We start from the raw sequence: 19,296 nt of genomic DNA on the forward strand, positions 1-19,296 counted from the left end.
CCCTCCCAAGCACATCCTATTTCTGTGGCCTATAAACCAAAGAGACTGCAAAGAGCAGAGATGAGGAAAACCTCTTTAATCTGCAAAGTGGGAGACATTGCTCTAGTTTTTGTAGCGAGTCGATAGATATAAAATACTATTAATTTACATACTGTATAAATATCAACTAAACAATTCTTTCAATAGATATGGAAGTACATTATTTGTATTGAAATGTGATTGGTAATTTGTATTCAGATTTAGGTCAGAAAACTTGGACCTCCAAACTTTAATAGTGGGTTTATGGTTTTCAGAAGATGGCAGGTGGGTCTGCTGTCACTGCACTCCGCCAACATTGCAGCTCTTTGTTGAACTATCTTTGCAAATATATGTGCAAGTTTGAAAATTGTATCTGGAGCCATTTGCCCAAATGCATCTTACAGAAAACGCTGGTAAGACTCGAGATTTCAGCTCAGAATTGCTGGCCACCTGTTCAGCTCAGGCACAGGACCTACATGGCTCCTAACAGGGAGGAACACGAAAAATGTCCAGCTGGGGAGGTTTAGGTTGGGGAATTCCTTCACAGAAGGGGTGATTAGACATGGGAATGGGCTGCCTAGGGAGGCGGTGGAGTCGCCGTCCCTGCAGGTGTTTGGGGAAAGGCTGGACACGGCACTCGGGGCATGGTCTGACTGACACGGGGCTGGTTCGGTCACAGGTTGGACTCGATGATCTCAGGGGTCTTTTCCAACCTGATTGATTCTGTGTGATCTGTCCTTTTAGACAACTCTACCAAGCGACGAAGCATCTCTGATGGCTTGCAGCGCGAGGTGGGCTTTTTTTTTCCTGGACTGTGCTGGATGCGGAGAGAGTCTCATTTAGTAACTGTGTGTGTGTGGGTGAGGCTTTCCGGAGCACGGCGAGATAACGGCTGGAAGCGGGGTGGCAAAGGCGGCCCCGGGGACAGGGCTCGGGGCCGAGGCAGGGCAGGGGCCGGGGCCGAGGCAGTGCAGGGGCAGGGGCAGGGGCCGGGGCCGGGGCCGGGGCAGGTCAGGGACCGGGGCTGGGGCCGAGGCAGGGCAGGGGCAGGGGCAGGGGCCGGGGCTGGGGCCGAGGCAGGGCAGGGCCTGGACCGGTGTCCGATGGGGTGCCCAGCCGCTGTGTGCGATGTGTCGGCGGTGCCCGTGGCCGCTGTGTGCGATGTGTCGGCGGTGCCCGTGGCCGCTGTGTGCGATGTGTCGGCGGTGCCCGTGGCCGCTGTGTGTGCTGTGTCGGCGGTGCTCGTGGCCGCTGTAGCCGCCGTGGCGTTGGGGCCCTCACGCAGTGCGGGCGGGGGGAGGGGTACCCGCCTTCCCGGCCCAGACTGTGCATGTCCGAGTGACGCATTGCAGGTACGAACCCGCCAATCAGCGCGCTCCGTGAGGAGTCCTTGCACTCCTCGGCATTTTTTGCCTGAGATCCTCTTCCGCCAAGGGAAATAGTCCCCCGCCCTGCCCCCTCCCTCCCCCCCCGCCGTTTCACAAGCGCAGCCGCTGCTTTTTTCCCGCACCTCGGCGCTCCCTGCGCCGGGCCGTGGGGGCTCGGGGGCCGCGGGGCCGCGCTCGGGGCGCGGGGGAGCCGTGCCGGGCAGGGCGCGAAGAGCCGGGACTCGTTTCGCGGTGCCGCTCGCAGCCGGGGGAAGGGAGGGGAGGGAGCGGCGCGGAGCGATCCGGGCGGGCGGTGAGGCGGTTTATGAGGCGCCGGCGGCGGGCGGGCAGGGCTCAGTGTGAGGCGAGCCGTGCAGCGGGCAGGTCGCGCAGCGTGCGCCCCGTGCAGCTCTCAGCGCCCACCGTACCCCGCAGCCAGGCCGGGCCACCATGGTGAGTCCCTGGGCGCGGGGCAGCCGCGGGATTCGGCGGGCACCGCTGTAGGGCTCGGCGTGTGGGGCGGGGGTGGGGGCAGCGGCTGCGTTGGGTGCGGATGGGGGGGAGAGATTGGTTGGTGTGGGGCGAGGTCGCTGCAGAAGGGAGGGAGGAGGAGGATAGGGCTGCGGGCGTCCCTCGCTGCGGCCGGCGGGCTGAGCCTGTCGCGGATGGTCCTGCTCGGAGGCGCCGTGTGCGTGGGAGGAAGTGGCGGCGGCGGCGGATGAGTCCCGCCCGGGTCCCTTTCCCGCCCTGGGGCGTTGGTGTGGATTCAAATCCAAACGGCCCTGGGTCGGCGGGAGCGCCGTGAGGCGGCGCGGGGCGGGTGCGGGGGGGGCGGCGGGGGTAGCGGTCCCTCCCGGGAGGGCACCCGTGGCGCTGCGAGCGGGCGAAGGAGTTTGCCACGATGGCATCGGCTCCGCTTTCTTATCGCTTCCCGCCTCCCTTTCTCTGGCGTGTGTGGCTGAGGGCGCCTGGGGAGCCAGCCTAAGATGTCCGGCTCGCTAGCGAGTTGTGCTGCGCCTGGCCATAATAATGCACTGCGGAGCCCTGCAGCTTCTGAGCAGCATGATGATGAGGGGCAGGCTGTGCCTCACTGCACCATCGCCCTCCTCGCTAGACCTCGCGTTGGAGCCCCTGCGATTCCGTGGTAGCGCCTTACTGTTGGTGGCTCTGTTGGACAAGGGATTATTTGTGTTCCTTTTTTTTTTTAATCAGTTTTGGCTTCCCGTTTTGGTCACTGCAGAGGACAGTCCTGCGTTCTTAATTTTTCTAGCGATGCGTTTAGGATTTTAATCTGCTGTCGAAATAAAACGCATTTTGTGGGATCGGAGAATTGTTTCAAATTCGGTCTAGAGGATGTGAGTTTAGTGTTTTTGGGGTTTTATTTGTGTTTTTTTTTAATTAAAACTAATGGATAATGAGGAACGTACAAAAAGGACCAATTGTGTTGCAAAAGCAGCACCACTGAGCTACCTCTGCATTAAGAGAAGATGCAGTATGGTGGAATAGTGTTTTCATTCATTACGTGCTTCTAAGGAATCAGAGCACTGTCAGCTCATCATGTCTGATTTGAACGATGGGTACTTAAAATTTAGGTTTTTTTGAAGTGCTATCTCTGGGCAAAGAAATTAGGTGAGTCAAAGCCTGAATTGGTTCTTTTCCTCGAATTGTGAAGCTATACAGCAAACCATCTATAAAGGACGAAAAAAAAAAGCAGTGGAGCTGGTAGCAAAAGACTTAACTGCATTCAGTCATCATCTGTAGAGAACCAAAAATGGAGTATCTTCAAGCAAGGTCTGTGTAAAAAAATGGGTGTGTCCAGGAGGCACAGTGACACTGAATGTGGGTATAGTTCATCCGACAGACCAGACTGGCTCAACCTGTGACTGTACGTTGTCCAGTACTCCCCATGCTAGATAAGGCAGAATGATTTGCTCCTAGAATAAGCTAATTTGCCATAAGCCTGATTTTAGTCCACATGTGCTAGTCTGTCTGGTTCTTGTTCTGCAGTTAGTCCTGCCAGAACAGAACTGTTCCTTCAGATCCGATACGTGTGAAGTTCGCCGAAATGCCAAGTTTCGGAGGAGAGCAGTCTCTGCGATTTGTTGGTAGCTCTATCAGGCGGTGTTAAGTCAGCTCCGTGGAGGATCTCCCAAACTGGTTACTGCATACGGCTGTAATTAAACACCACCTCTAGAGGCTGCGTATGCCACAGAAACCGCCACAGACACCAGTTCCCCTGCTCTCCTAGGAGGTTTAGATTCTTTGTCAGGTCCTCCGCACAAACAGGGCCGAGGGGATGGGAGCTACTGCAGTGAAAATGAAAGTGCTGCAATGTGAATCACAGAATGCCGTATCAAATCTGTGATGGCATCAAAGGAGGTTTTCAGGTGGGTCTTGGCCGTAGCAAGGGGCATGTCAGGCTTTCGGCATAAACGCGTTCCAGTCAGCATTTGAACGTTTGGTTCTGAAGTTGTGTTGCCGCGATGAAGGTGTGCACGCTGCCACGTGCGGGGCACGGTTATCTACCTGAAATTCGGGGCAGCCAACTGCAGGAGGCCCTTCTCGGAGGAGCAGGATGGCCGCAGCTCGCACGCACCGTTCCCGGCTCTCAGCCCCTCCACCTGGGTGGCACGAGAGGCAGGGATATCTGGCAGGCTTGTGGCCCCGCCTTTTGCTGCTGTTGCGCAGCAGTCCCTGCAGAGCCCAGCACTGCAGAGTGCAGATGGTGTTTGCTCAACCTTGCCCCACCTCCCCGCTTATCTCTCAACTGCCTCATACCTGTGCCTTCTAATAAGCTTCGTGCTCCTCTCAAATACTGTACCTCCGTACAGGTACTGCAGAGCTTATCCATAGTCATGGCTGGAATGTTTGAAGTTGCTGGAGGAGTTGGGATGAAGAGCTTGGGAACGCTTAACAGCTTACACGCTGCCATGTCATACCTCTTCATATAAAATTGTTTATATAAAACAGTACGTGACTCAACTTGGTAACCCATAAATACTGACCTAAATAAACTAGGTTCCTGCTGCTTAAATCTGATCTACAGCTTTCTGTGGATATAAAGGACTTAAAAAAGTGCATTGCAGTGTTCTCTTCACTTGAACAGTAAAAATGTAAATAGCATGCAAAGGTCTGAGTCTGTGTTAATGATGCTCTCCGGAGAAGCAAAAATGTGTGAGTCTTCTGCCGTGTCACCAGCCATGTTCTCAGAAGTGTTGCTGCCACTCCTCTGGTCTTTTTTTTTTTTTTTTTTTTTAACAAAATGTGGGAGGATACTTCCTACTGCAGCTGAAGTTTGGACAAGTGGAATCTATAGGTGCCAGTAGCCTTTGGCTGCTGTTTTAAAAGTTAATCAGTAGTGTGGTCTTGGTTCTTCAAGTAGGTGAGCCCCAGACAGTCTGAGAAATGAGCTGATCAGGGCCTTTATCTTGGGCTGTTGATTTATTGTATGTATATTTTTTTCCTAAGCAGTTTACTCTTCTGTGGCTGCTTGAGCATCTGTCTTTGCTTCTGTTACAGGAAGAATAACCAGCAGCTGATAATTTGTTACATTTGCATGCAACATAGAAATGTAATTCAAGTTGAAATTAGTACAGTAAAAACTGACAGGTGTTGCATATACCTTTTTCTAAGTCTTCCCTTAATGTGTACGGAAACTTCATTAGGCACAACTAGTGACAAAAATTTTTCTGTCAATTATGCAGGAATTATAAAAAGGTTGCTGCTGAAGTGGTCACAAAAGAAACCAAACTGCAAAAGCAGTGGGTTTATTAGCTTGGGCAGTGATAAAATCGTCTTTTCTGTATTTTAAAGTACTTGGGGTTTTTTTAACTCTTCAGTGGGGTACTATGAAGTAAAAAGTTAAAAAAGCTTCCCTGAAGAAGTTGTGTGGCCTTGTTACTCCAACTGAACTGAACCCATGCAGAATTCGTATGAAAAAACAGCTGATTGGAGACCCTAGGGAAAGTATTTCTGTAGTCCTCTACCTTTGTGCCCTTTCAAGCAAAGTCCACTTTGGGTTTGGCCTCAAAGGCCGAGGGTTTTTATTATTGTCAAATCCAGTTGATTCAAAACTGGTGATAGTTTCAAATGATGTATAAACGGAGGCTTACCTATGAGATACAGAAATTGCCTTAGACCACAGAACCATTCTCTACTGGCCCTTTTAGCTCCTACCTTATGTTTGTAGAGTCAGTGTAGACAGTGGTCTGAAAAAAGTCTATGGACAGCTGTATGTCACTGAAATGACTGGTTTGGGCTGAAGCTGATACCTTGGTTTTTTACAGCCAGAGGTCCTGGACATGAAGCTTCATGTTAATCAAGGGATGATTCATTTCTAGCAAAGAGTGTGTTCTTGTAATTTTAGCATTGTGACTTAGCAGAAGATACCAATCTTCCTTAAATTTGGCATTTGGGGGTTACTGCTGCATTACTTAAAGTGCTGGTGTTGAAGCTGAGGCGAGCAGTGTTGTGTGAATGGGGTTTGAAACCCTGTCCGTAGGGAGGGGCCGGTGTGCCCTGAGCTGGTTGCCTGGGTAATTGATTGATACAAGTGGTAACATATTACCTGGGTGTATCAGATATTGCGGGTCAGGAAATGACAATGAGTCTCCCAATTCTTGCTTAGCGAGCAATCCTGATGACTTTTGAGCTGTATTAGAACTGTTTCAGAAGGCTACAGGTAAGTCATGAGAGCAGCTACCATATTTATAGGCTTCTACAGGTCTTATTTTGCCTTGACTTTTGCTGAAACTATAATTGTATTCTCTTTTATTGCAGGCTGATCAACTGACAGAAGAGCAGATTGCAGGTGAGGCTTTTGTGCTGTGTTGCTACTTCTACTTGACCTGGCATATCTCTTAACCCAGTGACAGTGTTGCTACACGAGATATTTCACTTTCTTAGATACTGAAGTAATGTGCTGGAATGTTCTGTAACCTGTTTTGAAGGCTTATCTACAGTAAAAGCACCGTGGATATAATGAATGTGAGGTGTAGTTAAACAATCTTCACATCTTTTCTGGCGAGCAGACTTGTGACTCTTCATTTTTCTCTTATGGCTATGGAATTGTCCCAAGTGCAAATGGAATTGGGGGTGGGGGTGGAGCATGGCAGAGGACAGTGACAAGTCTCTGCTGAAGGCTTGGAATCTGCAGTACTTTTCTAACAGAAGGCAAAAATAATCTACTTTGCTGTCTCCTGTCAGCGGAGATGTTTGAGTGGCTCTTGTTGATGACAGCAGAGACTGGCTTCATGATGACAACTCTTGATATTCCATATTTGGGACTGCATTTTGTACTTGGACACAAGTGTTGTGTGTGTGCTGTCCTGATGGCCTGGCACTTGCTCTGAAATGCTGAAATAAATGTGCATCTGTTATATCTTAGTATTGGCCCCTAAAATGGGTTATGTGCAGTTACAGCTGTTTATTAATGGCAAAATCTTTGGGTTATCGTGTCTCTTACTCATGGAGCCTGCACAAACTTGTATGTTTTTTATTGTTCTCTGTAGACTTATTTTAATTTCAATAATTGATGTGACTTAGAGCTGGTATTGCCGAATTCAGCTTTGCCAAAGACATTAAGAAACTTCAGATTTGATAGGACAAGTGTATAGTGTTAATACTAGAAAGTCTTAGTGTGCATAACTGTCATGTGAAATTATTTTAGAGGATGTTCAAGTTCTGCTAATCTGGTAGTTCCAGGTCAAGCATACAAATAACAGCCTCTAAGAGATACTACTGTTTAACTACGGTATAGCTTTTAAAAGACACTCTATTAAACAGAAGTGTCATTATGAGCTGGTTTGTTTTTGCTGTAATTGCCAAATCTGAAGTGTAAGAACATTCTTCTGTAGCTTTTAGACTTTAGAAGCTTGCTTTTACTCAAAGGAGACTAATTATGGTTTTGTGGAAAATCTTTAGTCTATTTATGTGTTGCCATGGTACTGTCTTAAGAGTAAAGCACAAGCCAAATTTAGTTCAACTTAAGGTTCGGTTTTTTTCTGGAACTGGCCTACATGTCCTGAAGGTTTTGTGACCAGTTTTGTTGGAGCAGGCTCTATAAACTGTTACTGCTGTCTTTTTAATAGAAGTTCATCATTCCTTTAATAAAGAAGCTTTATTAATTGATGTAGCTGATTATGGAGTATAAACAAGAAGCTTATTACCTTGGGATTAGTGCAAATTTTAGCTATTTCAGTAATGATAGTATAGTCCTTGGAGCCCAAAGTGATTTTTGATAAGCCTGTCATAAGGTAGTACAGGTTTTTGCCTGCATGGAAGGAATGAAAGTGTATCTTAGTATCCAGTGTAAAACGGGCTGCCACTTTCAGTTTGCTGTTTGATTAAGCAGGAACCTCAGATGTGCAGACGTAAGCCTGGTCTAACGGCCACATAAGGTGCTCTGTTAGGGAACCGTCCCCAGTACTCCTTAGGAAGGGCTGCAGCCTGCTGAGCAGTGTGCTTAGCTTTGCTGCTTAAGGCCAGTGCCTTCCATGGGAAGAGTCTTTCTTACAGGTGAAATTTATGTATTCTGCAGAGACTGCAGCTGAAAAACCTTGAGCTACTGCTATTCTAATTGAGCATCTCTGAAGATACCTGGGTTTTGATTTGAAGGCAAACTTAGTAAATGGTACTGCAAGGCAGAGACATTTCCTTTCCTAAATAGGAGACCAGAGTACTTAAAGCAGCCACCTCTGTGCTTAAAATCTTCCACCACTGCTGCAAAGCACCAGAATAGAGCTGTTAAAGATTCAAGATGTTATTTCTCAAGGAACTAGTTGATCATGTAGGACTGAAGCTTCTTGTCTCAGTGTAGGTAGGAATGAAACATTTCCAAGATTTTGTTCACACGAAGGACTGGTTTTGAAGGCTGAGTAGTTACTGAAAGTGAATACGGGCTGGCAGTTTCATTCGGTAAGAACCGAAGTTGCCGAGTCAAATGACCATCCCTTTGGTGAGGGATATCAAAAGGTACACAGATCAGGACCATTTGATGAGTGGTTGATCAGATGGAGGGGCAGCCTGAAGATGCCTTTGTCCCGCAGATAACTGATCTAGTGAGCTCTCCTTCCTTCCTTCCACTAGACCTCAGAGTTCCAAATGGGCTCTGAAGAAGTAGGCCTATGTATGGTGTTTGCTAAGTCTTGTTTCCTTACTGTGCTGAGATTCTCTATCAGGGATCTGACCTCAACAGGGGTTTAAAATTTGTATCATAGTAGAAATAGACATGTTTAAGCGTTGAGCTCCTGGTGTAGCTGTGAAGAGAACAATTGACATTCTGCTATAAAAATTCCAAGCATAGCTTGCTAAACTGTGTAAGAGTGGGAATGGTAGCCCTGGTTCACTGAACATATTAGGTCATGGAAGACTGCTGCTTCATCTGGAAAGGTGATGTGGTGCAGAGGTGCTTCATAAGCTATGGTTTAAAAGAACATTTGGAGCTAGGATGTTGGAGTTCACATTCCGTTGGATTAGCCTTTCTTTCATGGGCCTTGGAAGTAGTGGTGTTTTTCTTGTGATGCAGGATATTTCTCAGGAGGGTGGTAAGACTGAAACCTTATAGCCTTATAAGAGCATTTTCAGTTGCAATTTGGTGTGGAGAATTGGAATAGAGAGGTTCCGTACTACATGGAGTCATAAAGTGTGTGAGGTGTGTATTTTATAATCTTACGTTGCAGGAAGCCAGAATTGAGTTGCTCCCTGAACTTCAGTATTTCATAGCTGCCCTCACTAGCCATGGTTGCAAATCATCCACAGCTGTGCTGGGTTCCTCTTGTTCCAGTCTGAACTATATCTGCGTAGGTTGTTACTCCTTCCTTCTAATTACTGGAGGTGGTTCCTAGAAATGGTTAAATAGGTATTTTAATTGTATTCCTATCTTGATTCAGCATTTCTAACAGGACTATGCTGCTCATCTTTGACTTTATTTCCTTAATGGTTATGCTTACAATTTATAGCTAGTTGCTTCTTTAGCCTACAGCATTTTAGAGTAAAAGAAGGGCAGAGTTGTCTTTTGAGTAGTTCCTTTCAAGTGTTCAGAACATAACAGTGAAAAGTCTATTTTTGTAGAAATCAAGTGTTTGAATTTTGTGTAAAAGTTAAGTATTACCTTTTCTAAGCAGAATCTGTGCACTACCATGAAGTTTGCTTTGTGTTTGGGTTAGTGATGGTCGACCTTCACATGGAGGGATGAAGTGGTCAATAGCTAAACATTGTGGATAACAACTGAGTGCTTGACTCTTCAAGGAGCCTCAACTTGCCCCATTTGAGGTCCTTCCATGTGATAAACTGTGAACTTCTGTAGTAGGCTTGACCTGAAAGCCTTTTCTTCCCTGATATAAAACTTAAGTCCTAACAGGCCAATTTGTTGCCTCTTAAGATAACTGGAACTACCCCCAAAGTCTATTTGGAAGTGACTGTAGGTACAGGTTACAGCTGCCTGGTTGGGTAGGCCTGATGCTTCTGCTTGGGGACTGGGCAATATTTCAAAACTGTTTTATCTGGTCCTGTGGTAGCCAACAGTGGGAGTTGGCTTTGGAACACTTCTAACTGTTGTATGTACAAGAGTGGGGGTTTTTCTGGATGGGGCTTGACTCTGACTCTGGTATTATAGCTGCATTCATTAACTACAAAAACCCTATTTTTGTAGTTGCATTTTTAACACTTGACAGCTTGTGTTCACCTCAAGGGTTTCATTCAGAGTATGAAATGGATGAAGGAAGACTTCATGCAGGTCATGTGAAAACAGAGTCTTTACTGTGACTCATTCTGGTCTGGGAAAACTACCATCTGGAAAGCTGGCTGCCTGGAAATGTTGAAAAAAGTAATTATTGGAAGTATTTCTGATGCAGGAGTACCCTTGAGCTGATGAGTTGTGCAAAGGCATGATCTTGGGTGCCTTGAAAGCTATAAAAGGATCTGAACTCTACAAGGGAATAGTTAAGATTTTCATGTTTAATTGTCATGTGTGTATGAGCTACTACAGTCCAGTGAGCTGGTTTCAGGTCTGTGGCCAAAGACAAACAGATGGCATGGATTAAAACCAACTCCTTTTTTTGGACTGGACAATTAAACATGTTATGCTTTTGTTAATATTTTTGGCTACAATACAGCCATTGTAGGGGGGTTAAGAGGTAGTGTTGATACATAGCTAAAGAAAGCAGTCTTAGAACTAACTAGTCAGAAACATTTCTGTGAAGGCTGTTTCAGGATATACAGTAGGGCCAAGGCAGTTTTCTAAGCAGCTTTTCAGAAATAAAGACTCCAGTGATGTTTCTCCTTAAACTGTGGTAGCAGATACTGTTCAGACATCTGTGTCTAGTGGAAGTGGGTTATAATGAGAAACTTGGTTTTAGTTTGGTCTGACCATACCTTTTTCCATTGACTCATCTCTATTAGTAATGAAAGTGCTATTAAGCTCTATAGCATTTGTATTTTAAGTACCAATTTTCAACCTTTTCATAGTGATTCCATGTTTTTTTCTGTTGAGATACAGTTCCTACCAGGAATGTGGATCATTCTAGTTACAGATGGTTATTTCAGCTCTGTGTTAGGAATCCTTGTTCAAGATAAATAGTAACAAATATCTGAGTACTTCTGAAATGGATGACTTCCCATCTTAATTTAGGTCAAAATGTGGTTGATTAGTAGACTGGTGGGTAGTTTTTCAGATGCTGGTGCTTCAATGTAGGCAAATTTTCCTATAAGAGTGAAATCAAGTAACTTAAAACAGTAAGCAGCAGTAAATTCTTAGGTGATTAATGTTTTAAAGCTGAAAAGATTAACTTTTTTTTGTTGTTGTACAGAATTCAAAGAAGCTTTTTCACTATTTGACAAGGATGGTGATGGTACTATAACTACAAAGGAATTGGGGACAGTGATGAGATCGCTTGGTCAAAACCCCACGGAAGCAGAACTACAGGATATGATCAATGAAGTAGATGCTGATGGTAAGGCTTTACTAATAAGTAATTTCATGAAATGCCTAAAACACATTTTTCTAACAAAATAATTTTCTTTCAGGCAATGGCACAATTGACTTTCCAGAGTTTCTGACAATGATGGCAAGAAAAATGAAAGATACAGATAGCGAAGAAGAAATTAGAGAAGCATTCCGTGTCTTTGACAAGGTACTATAATGTTTACCTGAAGTATTCCTTGTAAGAAAACTGTCTGACTTCTAATGTGCTTCCTCACGGAACTGAGGGGTGTTTGCAGTCCTGGCATCTGGAACCTCTAGCTTGGCCAGTCCCCCTAAAGTTCAGTCCTCTGTGGTTCTGTACAAGAAAATAAAATGAGTCGTCAGGATAGTAGCGGGTGACACCACTTAAGGTACTGCTTGTTATGATACTAAAATAAATACTTGTATGCAGCTGGCAGGGAAATTGTTTCAAGCAACTTAAAATGTTAATACTTTAAATCTTTCGAGTAGTCTTTGAGTACATTGCTAAAAGGAGTCTAAAGTTACTCAGCTGATTTAAGGTGCTCCTTTGAACCGAAAACATACCCTGGAGGGCAGAGAGGAAAGTCATTTGAGTTAGTATACACTTCAGTATTCACTGTCCCAACTAACATGGAATATGTAACAGGGGTCTCTGGAGGCCTTGGGGCCTTGTGCTGGATTCCCATGAAACACACCAGTCAGATAAGTAGCTTCTGTTTGAAGAAATAACCACTTGAACCACAGTCACATGATTTTAATAGACATCAAGTAATTAAGGTTGCCAAAGGTACCAATTGCATTGTCAGTGGTATAAAAATGTCTCAGAATAGGACAGCCAAATTAATCTTTAGATATCTCTTTAAGATATTGGTGACTGTTGAAGATACGCTTATAGCTCTCACTTGCCCTGTGCAAATAATAGTGGTTAAAGCCGTGTTACCTTTTCATGTTCAGTTTGCTTTGCAATGTTCTTAAGTTACAAGTTGAGTCATTAGGCCTTAGGCAAGTCTATTCCAGTATTCCTTTTTTCCCCTCAGGATGGCAATGGTTACATTAGTGCTGCAGAACTCCGTCATGTGATGACAAATCTTGGGGAGAAGCTAACAGATGAAGAAGTTGATGAAATGATTAGGGAAGCAGACATTGATGGTGATGGTCAAGTAAACTATGAAGGTAAGGAGTTAACTGATTCTTCTTGTGTAGCACTTGGTGTGCTGGTGCTTGTGTGGTTGCTTACAGCCACACCAAGTTTAAATAGGGCAGTGTTCAAACAACACACATAGTGTTCCTTTAAGCTAATGTTCAATTAGTATGTACATTGTGTACCTCTAAAAGGGTTTAAGTTTTAGTGTTATTGCTGCCTTTGTGCCAGAGGCAGAAAAGGATTATTCAACTGTGCAGTGTAAAAGGTAACTTCCTAAATCTAATGATGGCTAATTAGAATAAGCAGGTTGTCAGAGATGTTCACATACTGTTCTAGTCACTAATGAATGTTGATGTGACTGTAGGAAGTCACTCATTTGTCATTAATGCTTTTAAAATTACTTACTAATCAAAGGGGGAAAACCTCTAAAATATGCAGAGATTTTAAGACCCTTAGAAGACCTCTTCAATATATTTATTTTACACAAATCAGCTGTAGCAGTAACTTAATCCTATTTCCTCATTTCTTTCTGGCATTGGAACTTGAATGAAGTTGTATAAGCAGGAGGGGTTCTTTTAGACAATTGTTTGCAGCTTAGACACTAAGCTTGTTTTCATTTTAACTTTCTAAACTTCTCGTAGGAAATGATGAGAGTATTTTCAGATATAATACCTTACTGTTTCTGAGGTGTAGGTGTGCTTGTCCTTGAAAGGCTTTTTGTTTGTCGCCTAAGGATGAGCACTCATCTGTAAGTGAAATGGAATTTTTATGTACAAGGCTGCTGCTTCATCACCATGCTTATGAGTAGACTGTTCAGAGACTGGCATTGGAGAGGGTTGTTACCCCTCTTGTTTCCAGTTGGTCTTCTGAAACTTGTGCAACCAGTTCACTCCTAGGTTCCCAGTTTCTTTTCATTATTGGACCTGAAACTGTGTTTCCAGCATGATAAATGAAGAATCCTGTTTTGTGGGTTCTAACTTACAACGTGCTGTGAATAAGCATTGAATCCATTGCTTAAAGACAATCAGAATAGTATGACTTGGACTCAGTGATCCTTGTGGGTCCCTTCCAACTCAGAGTAGTCTGTGGTTCTGTGACTTGGGCTATTCTACTTTAGAAAATAAAAAATTCAACATAATGTCTTGCCTTTACACTTACTTAGCTGATTGTCACTTCAGTGTGATTTCTACTGGTCTCTTAGTCATTCTTGGCTATCTTGTCCCCATCTGTAAGTCAGTGGGCACGAATAACGTTTTATTTTGGAAGTAAGGTGGTTCCCTAATTCACTGAGGGATCAGCTTTGATAAAACAGTAGAGTCCTCTTGCCATTAAAAATGTGGGGGTTGTTAGGTGTGATTACTGAAGAAGGGGACTGTCTTGAAGACAATTTTTTGGAATGTAACTGAAAATAGTTTTGAATCAATATTCAGCACTAGTGGGGTCACTTCTCAGATCTTGCAGTCCAGTTGTTCTTCTGAATAACTCATGCAACTCTTTCCTTTTGCAGAGTTTGTACAAATGATGACAGCGAAGTGAAGACGTTGTACAGAATGTGTTAAATTTCTTGTACAAAATTGTTTATTTGCCTTTTCTCTGTTTGTAACTTATCTGTAAAAGGTTTTTCCCTTACTGTCAAAAGAATATGCATGTATAGTAATTAGAAGGCCATTCCTCCATGTTTTTCTCCTCCTTTATCTTACTGTCATTGTTCTGATTTTTGGAAAATTGATCTAAGTAACAAATGTTGCATGTGGCTTACTCTGGATATTTAAGCCCTTCTGCACATCTAAAGTTTAATGGAGTTGGTTAACTGAGGGAACATCTGGATTGTCTATTAAAAAAAGTAGGTTTTTTAGGAGACTTAGGTATGACTAATGTGACAAGTTACACAAAGTAAGCTAGGCTTTACCATGCATTAGCAATTCCTTAGTTAAAGCAACATGCTGGCTCTTGTTCTCCAGAACAAGAGAGTTTTTCCCCTTTCTGCGATGGAGGATAAGGACTCTTGCAGCTAACTGCAGGATAAAACTGAGGTTAATAGTGTGTGTTATGTGGCTAATGCACTGTAAAAGTCATTTTCCTGGCTTACTTCACAGTAACTTGTTTGTGGCCATACCTGTAACATGTTGTTGAAATGTGGAGTCTTAACGTTGTGGACGATTGACAGTCAACAATATGAAACTTAAGTTGCACTAATGCAAAACGGGTGATTTATCCAGGTACTCGTACACAAGTTTTTTATGTACTGCTGGTCCTGTACCAGGAAACATTTTCTCCTCTTGTTACTATGCTTTTTAAACTTTGTTTAGCCACTTATTTTAAAAAAAAATCTGCTTATGGCACGATTTGCCTCAAATCCATTCCAAGTTGTATATTTGTTTTCCAATAAAAAATTACAATTTACCCATACTGTTTCAATGTATCCTTGAATTATTTACAGGAATTGTTCAATGCAGTTGCTGCTCTGTGTTTCAGTATGTAGCAGTTTGGTTTGCTTATGCAATGGATTGGCTGTCTTAAAATAGCTTGGAAGGTGAAAACTTAGTCCTTAAACTCTGGCCCTTAATAGTATTGTTGACTTGAAGAAGCTTTCTTACTAGTAGTTTAAAATGTATTTTACAGTCTTGTGTGGAGCTTGGTGCTTCAATAAACTTACCGTAGTGACTGGCTATGCCCACTATCTGTAGACATTGTGAACTGGATGTTGACCTAGTTCAATAGTTGACCTAAAATTAAAATTCCTTGTTCGGACAACTAAACCTGTTTGCTTTCTTTTAATTATTTTGGAGTTTATTCCCTGTCAGCAGTTATATTGGGGTAACTTAGTCTCACACTTGGGCTTTCTGAAACTGCCATGTCTGAGTTGCCATTCAGGATGCAGCCAGCTCAAAGTACAGAAGGAAAACCTTCTCTTACTCATTTGTTAATGAGCATGATTGTTCTCCTAGCCCTAGTTTCTTGTCAAGGTTTAATTTTGTTTTTTTAAAGGAGAAAACAAACCTGGTTTTGACGAAGGACGGATCCAGGAATTCTCAATGCCTGAGGCTTGCTTGTACCCATGGCCTCTCTCCTCTCCTGTCAAGAACTGACTTGTCCTTACAGATGCCTATATGGTTACCTTGTTTGGGGATTCTTGTGGCCTTTAAACAAAGCATTGGCCCCTGCATCTGGTTACCCTCACTGGTCCCAGCAGAGCAGTTACCTAATGTTTTAAAACTGTTTCAATCATCTTTGATGTATTTATAATTGAAGTGAACATGTAAAATTAGGACATCTGTTCAATTTGAATTCAAAAACAATCAAATGTTTATGGTCACTGATCTTAAAGCTCTGCTCTTTAAGGACTATGAACAGCTCTGTTGGCTTTCCAAAGGAATCTTGTAAAAAGTACTAAGATTGCCAGCATCAGAATTCCTTAGAGCTGTTGTTTGTGTGCTGGCAATCTGATTCAGGAAGCTTATGCAGTCTCAATTTTCTAGCAGTTAGGGCTTGCCTTCTGCAGAATAAGTGACCAAACCAACACTTCCTACCCAGTCTTCATCCCGTGGTCTGGGAGCCTGGGGACAAGATAGGTGCTTAAGCGGGCACAGATTGAGGAGAGTTTGACACAACCATCACAACAACCCTTTGAGATTCTGAGTTGCTGGAGTACTGGAAGTCTCACTTTTAGAGGTAAGTAATGCAAACGGGGATCTGACAAGAATTTGGTTTTGCCAGTCTGGCATCTTAACTTCCAGTAGGCTGGGAATCACAGTTCCACCCATGCAGTCTGCTGCAGTTCAGCATACATGTGAAAGCATCTAAGGTAAAAAGGAGAGTGCCCCTTCCATTAGGAAGGACTGCCCATGCCAAGATGCTTGGCTTTTGTAAGTAAAAGGAGTGCATGAAGAATGAGTAAGAAGACCACCTTTATTTATGGTCACAAGCTGCTGCTCCCTGCTTGGAGTGTTTTGGTCACAGGAATCAAAGCTCCTGGTTTTGTTCAGTTTGTGTCCATGTTGCTCTTACATAAATGAGATACGTGATTTCTAGGTCAGTATTGAAGTCTTGTGTAGCCCTGTTTACATAATTCTTTAACTGCAGAGTGGGAGTGATAGATTTCAGTACTTTCTGCTAATGGAAGGATGTCTCCTGAGGTACAGTCTGCCAAGGGCAATGAAGGCAAATGGCATTGGTCACAGCCCCTTTGGCTGAGCTGTGCTTCCATGTGCTTTTGTGATGATGAAATGGGTAATCCTTAGGTCACAAGAGGCAATCCTTCACCCTGTGCCACAAAGCTTCAGAAAAATGGCTGTTGATGTTTTATTTAAACTGGGCAGTGAGGTGGGAAGTCTTGGGCCTAAAGACTTGTGGTCCCTTAATGAGTAGGCTTGGGGGGGGAATATCCCTCCCATCTGAAGACAGCCAGATTAATCTCAGTAGCACCCAGTGGTGGGGCAAGGAGCACAGATTTGACTACCAGATTCTACCTGAACAGGAGAAAAGACTTCTACAGTGAGAGCAGTAAAACTCAAGATTGTGAAGTCTGCAGATTTCAAACCTAGCTGTTGGGGTCCTGGGCAAATCATGGAATTGATTGAGTTGAGGAAAAGACTTTGAGATCATCAAGTCCAACCCTTGGTCCAACTCCAGTCCATTTACCAGTTCATGGCACTTAGTGCCACGGCCAATCTCAGTTGAAAAACCTCCAGGGATGGGGAATCCACCACCTCTCTGGGCAGCCCATTCCAATGCCTGATTACTCTCTGTGGTGAGCAGGGAGTTAGAGTAGGTCATCTCAAGAGGTCTGTCCCAAGCTAAATGATCCTCAGAAAGCCTCTTAATTGCTTCCTGGGCCTACCATGGCCTAACCCTGCCTTTCTGTGGTGGTCTTCCCCAGGGAAGGAAGATGCACAATTGCTTACTACAGCCTGGTAAGTTTTGAAGTATGTCTCTTAAGTCATCCTAGTAGTGTTAGGAGTTGCAGACAGGACTAAGACACTGTACCTCAAGGTTGTGAACTGTCCTGAAAAAGACTAGTCACTTGTGGCTGAGTTTTGAATTGGTAAATATATGGCTGGATGAAGAATAGTAGCTAAGTTTGCAGCCTGTTAAGATAACAGCTAATAAATTAATGATAGCTAATGGCTAAAGGAGAGGAGGGTATAAGTGAGGATTAAGGGCCTGCTAATAAGATCAGTCTTATTATTTGAGTGATACTATAGCTCGGAAGGCAGGTGAGCATGTAATGTGGGAGTGCAGCTGATGGACCAACCATAGGCACTGTGCACTGAGTATTTAGTCTTTTAGCCACTGGTCTCTAAAGACTTGGCTCTCAGGAGTGAGGCACCTGTTCTGTCTACCTCAGATCATAGTGGTCCACCCATGGAAATTGTTTGCTAACAGCATGGACTCAATCAGGAGCCAAATTGCTGCTGTCTTGTATTTGTGTGTGTCACCTCCATGACTATACTGTGCTTATTGAACAGTCAGTCAGTCCACTTCAGAGAAAAGCTGTGTTAAACTGGTTTAATAACTTGAGGAAGTGAAGGAAGTTGGTCTCATTGGCCATTTCCAGTGAGGGTGGGTAGGAAATCCTACACACTTCAAAAATTCTCCTTGAAATACTGAATTACTTTTCTGTTGAAGTCTTCATGCTGTAGTAGATAGTTAAGGAAGTTTAAGTCAGTCAGTCAAATAACAGACTTCTTAGTTAAAAATGTTCAACTCAGCAAACCTTCTGTAAAAATTAATCTTAGAAAGTAATTTTTTACCAAGTGAGAACAGTAGGTATTTGAGATGACAGTGAAGATAAGTGTGCTAGAGTGTGCAATGTGAGAATAAAGGAAAAAAAGTTAAGTTTGGCCAAAAGGGACAATTATGAAAAAACTTGGGTGCTGCATATTAAACCTATGCTTCAACAGAACCTTGAAAGGGAGATCAAATCAACTTTGGGTTTGTTAGCATGAGTGTATATCATATCATACAGTGTCCCCTTAGCTGTCTATTTTCTACTTATACCTACCTTTCTCATTAGCACAGATTTGTGATTGGAAGGAGAGTAACCATCTTGTATCTGCTCCAGTTTCTGGGTTTGAAGAAAGTTCCTATTTCCTCTGTCTGGAAGAATTGTGGCTTTGATAGCTGTATATACACTTAGAAAAAAAAAGTATTTTTAGGACTTGCACTAAGCTTTGCAAGGAAAACAAAGGAAGAAAATGTTGGAGTGGGGATGAGGACTTTAATTTTCCTCTTTGCCATAAGGGCAAGCCTGATGTTATGGTGTCATCTTCAGATTATGTAAATGGAAGTTTGTATTTGAAATTGATGACTCCCTGATAGTTGCTCCATAGAAAAAATGCTTCCTATGTCTTTTTCAGTATGAGCTATGGAAAAGAGGGCATTTATTTCTGTGTTTTAAACTTGAGAGTCCTAAGATACTATTCAAGAGGTTGTGCAAAGATCAATTGGGATACCTTCTGATGTAGAAGACTGGGTAAAGACTTAATGGTAGTAACCTAAAGGTGAAGCATATTCTCTGCAAAACTGGTGGGATGATGTGACACAATAACTCTGATGACACTACTGAGTTTCAGCAGGCTATTGAAGAATGGATCTGCTTTTTACTGCATACTACATGTATGTAGAGTAGCAGATGGTTCCTGCTCTTAGGTCTTGCCTTACAAAGACTATGTAGCAACTGCACACTGATAGCTGGCTTTTCTAAGGAGGAGCTGAACTGGAAATAAGGGTTAAAGTAGGGGACAGGGAAAAGAAAGGTGGGGGGGAAAGAATGTAAAATCAGGAGAGCAGAACAGGAGGAAGAGAAAGTAAGTTTAATGCAA

At 43.6% G+C, this 19,296-nt stretch overlaps 1 protein-coding gene across 1 annotated transcript; it reads left to right on the plus strand.

Annotated features, from left to right (window-relative positions):
• The first annotated feature begins 1,720 nt into the window (after nucleotides 1-1,720).
• Nucleotides 1,721-14,881, plus strand: CALM2 (calmodulin 2). Its single transcript, XM_071577086.1, has 6 exons — nucleotides 1,721-1,838; nucleotides 6,165-6,195; nucleotides 11,192-11,335; nucleotides 11,409-11,515; nucleotides 12,366-12,501; nucleotides 13,980-14,881. The coding sequence occupies exons 1-6, from the start codon at nucleotides 1,836-1,838 to the stop codon at nucleotides 14,006-14,008; spliced, it is 450 nt and encodes a 149-aa protein (XP_071433187.1). The 5' UTR covers nucleotides 1,721-1,835; the 3' UTR covers nucleotides 14,009-14,881.
• The last annotated feature ends 4,415 nt before the right edge of the window (nucleotides 14,882-19,296 follow it).

The sequence above is a fragment of the Pithys albifrons genome, chromosome 2 (genome assembly GCF_047495875.1).
Source record: "Pithys albifrons albifrons isolate INPA30051 chromosome 2, PitAlb_v1, whole genome shotgun sequence".
Classification (NCBI taxonomy): domain Eukaryota; kingdom Metazoa; phylum Chordata; class Aves; order Passeriformes; family Thamnophilidae; genus Pithys; species Pithys albifrons.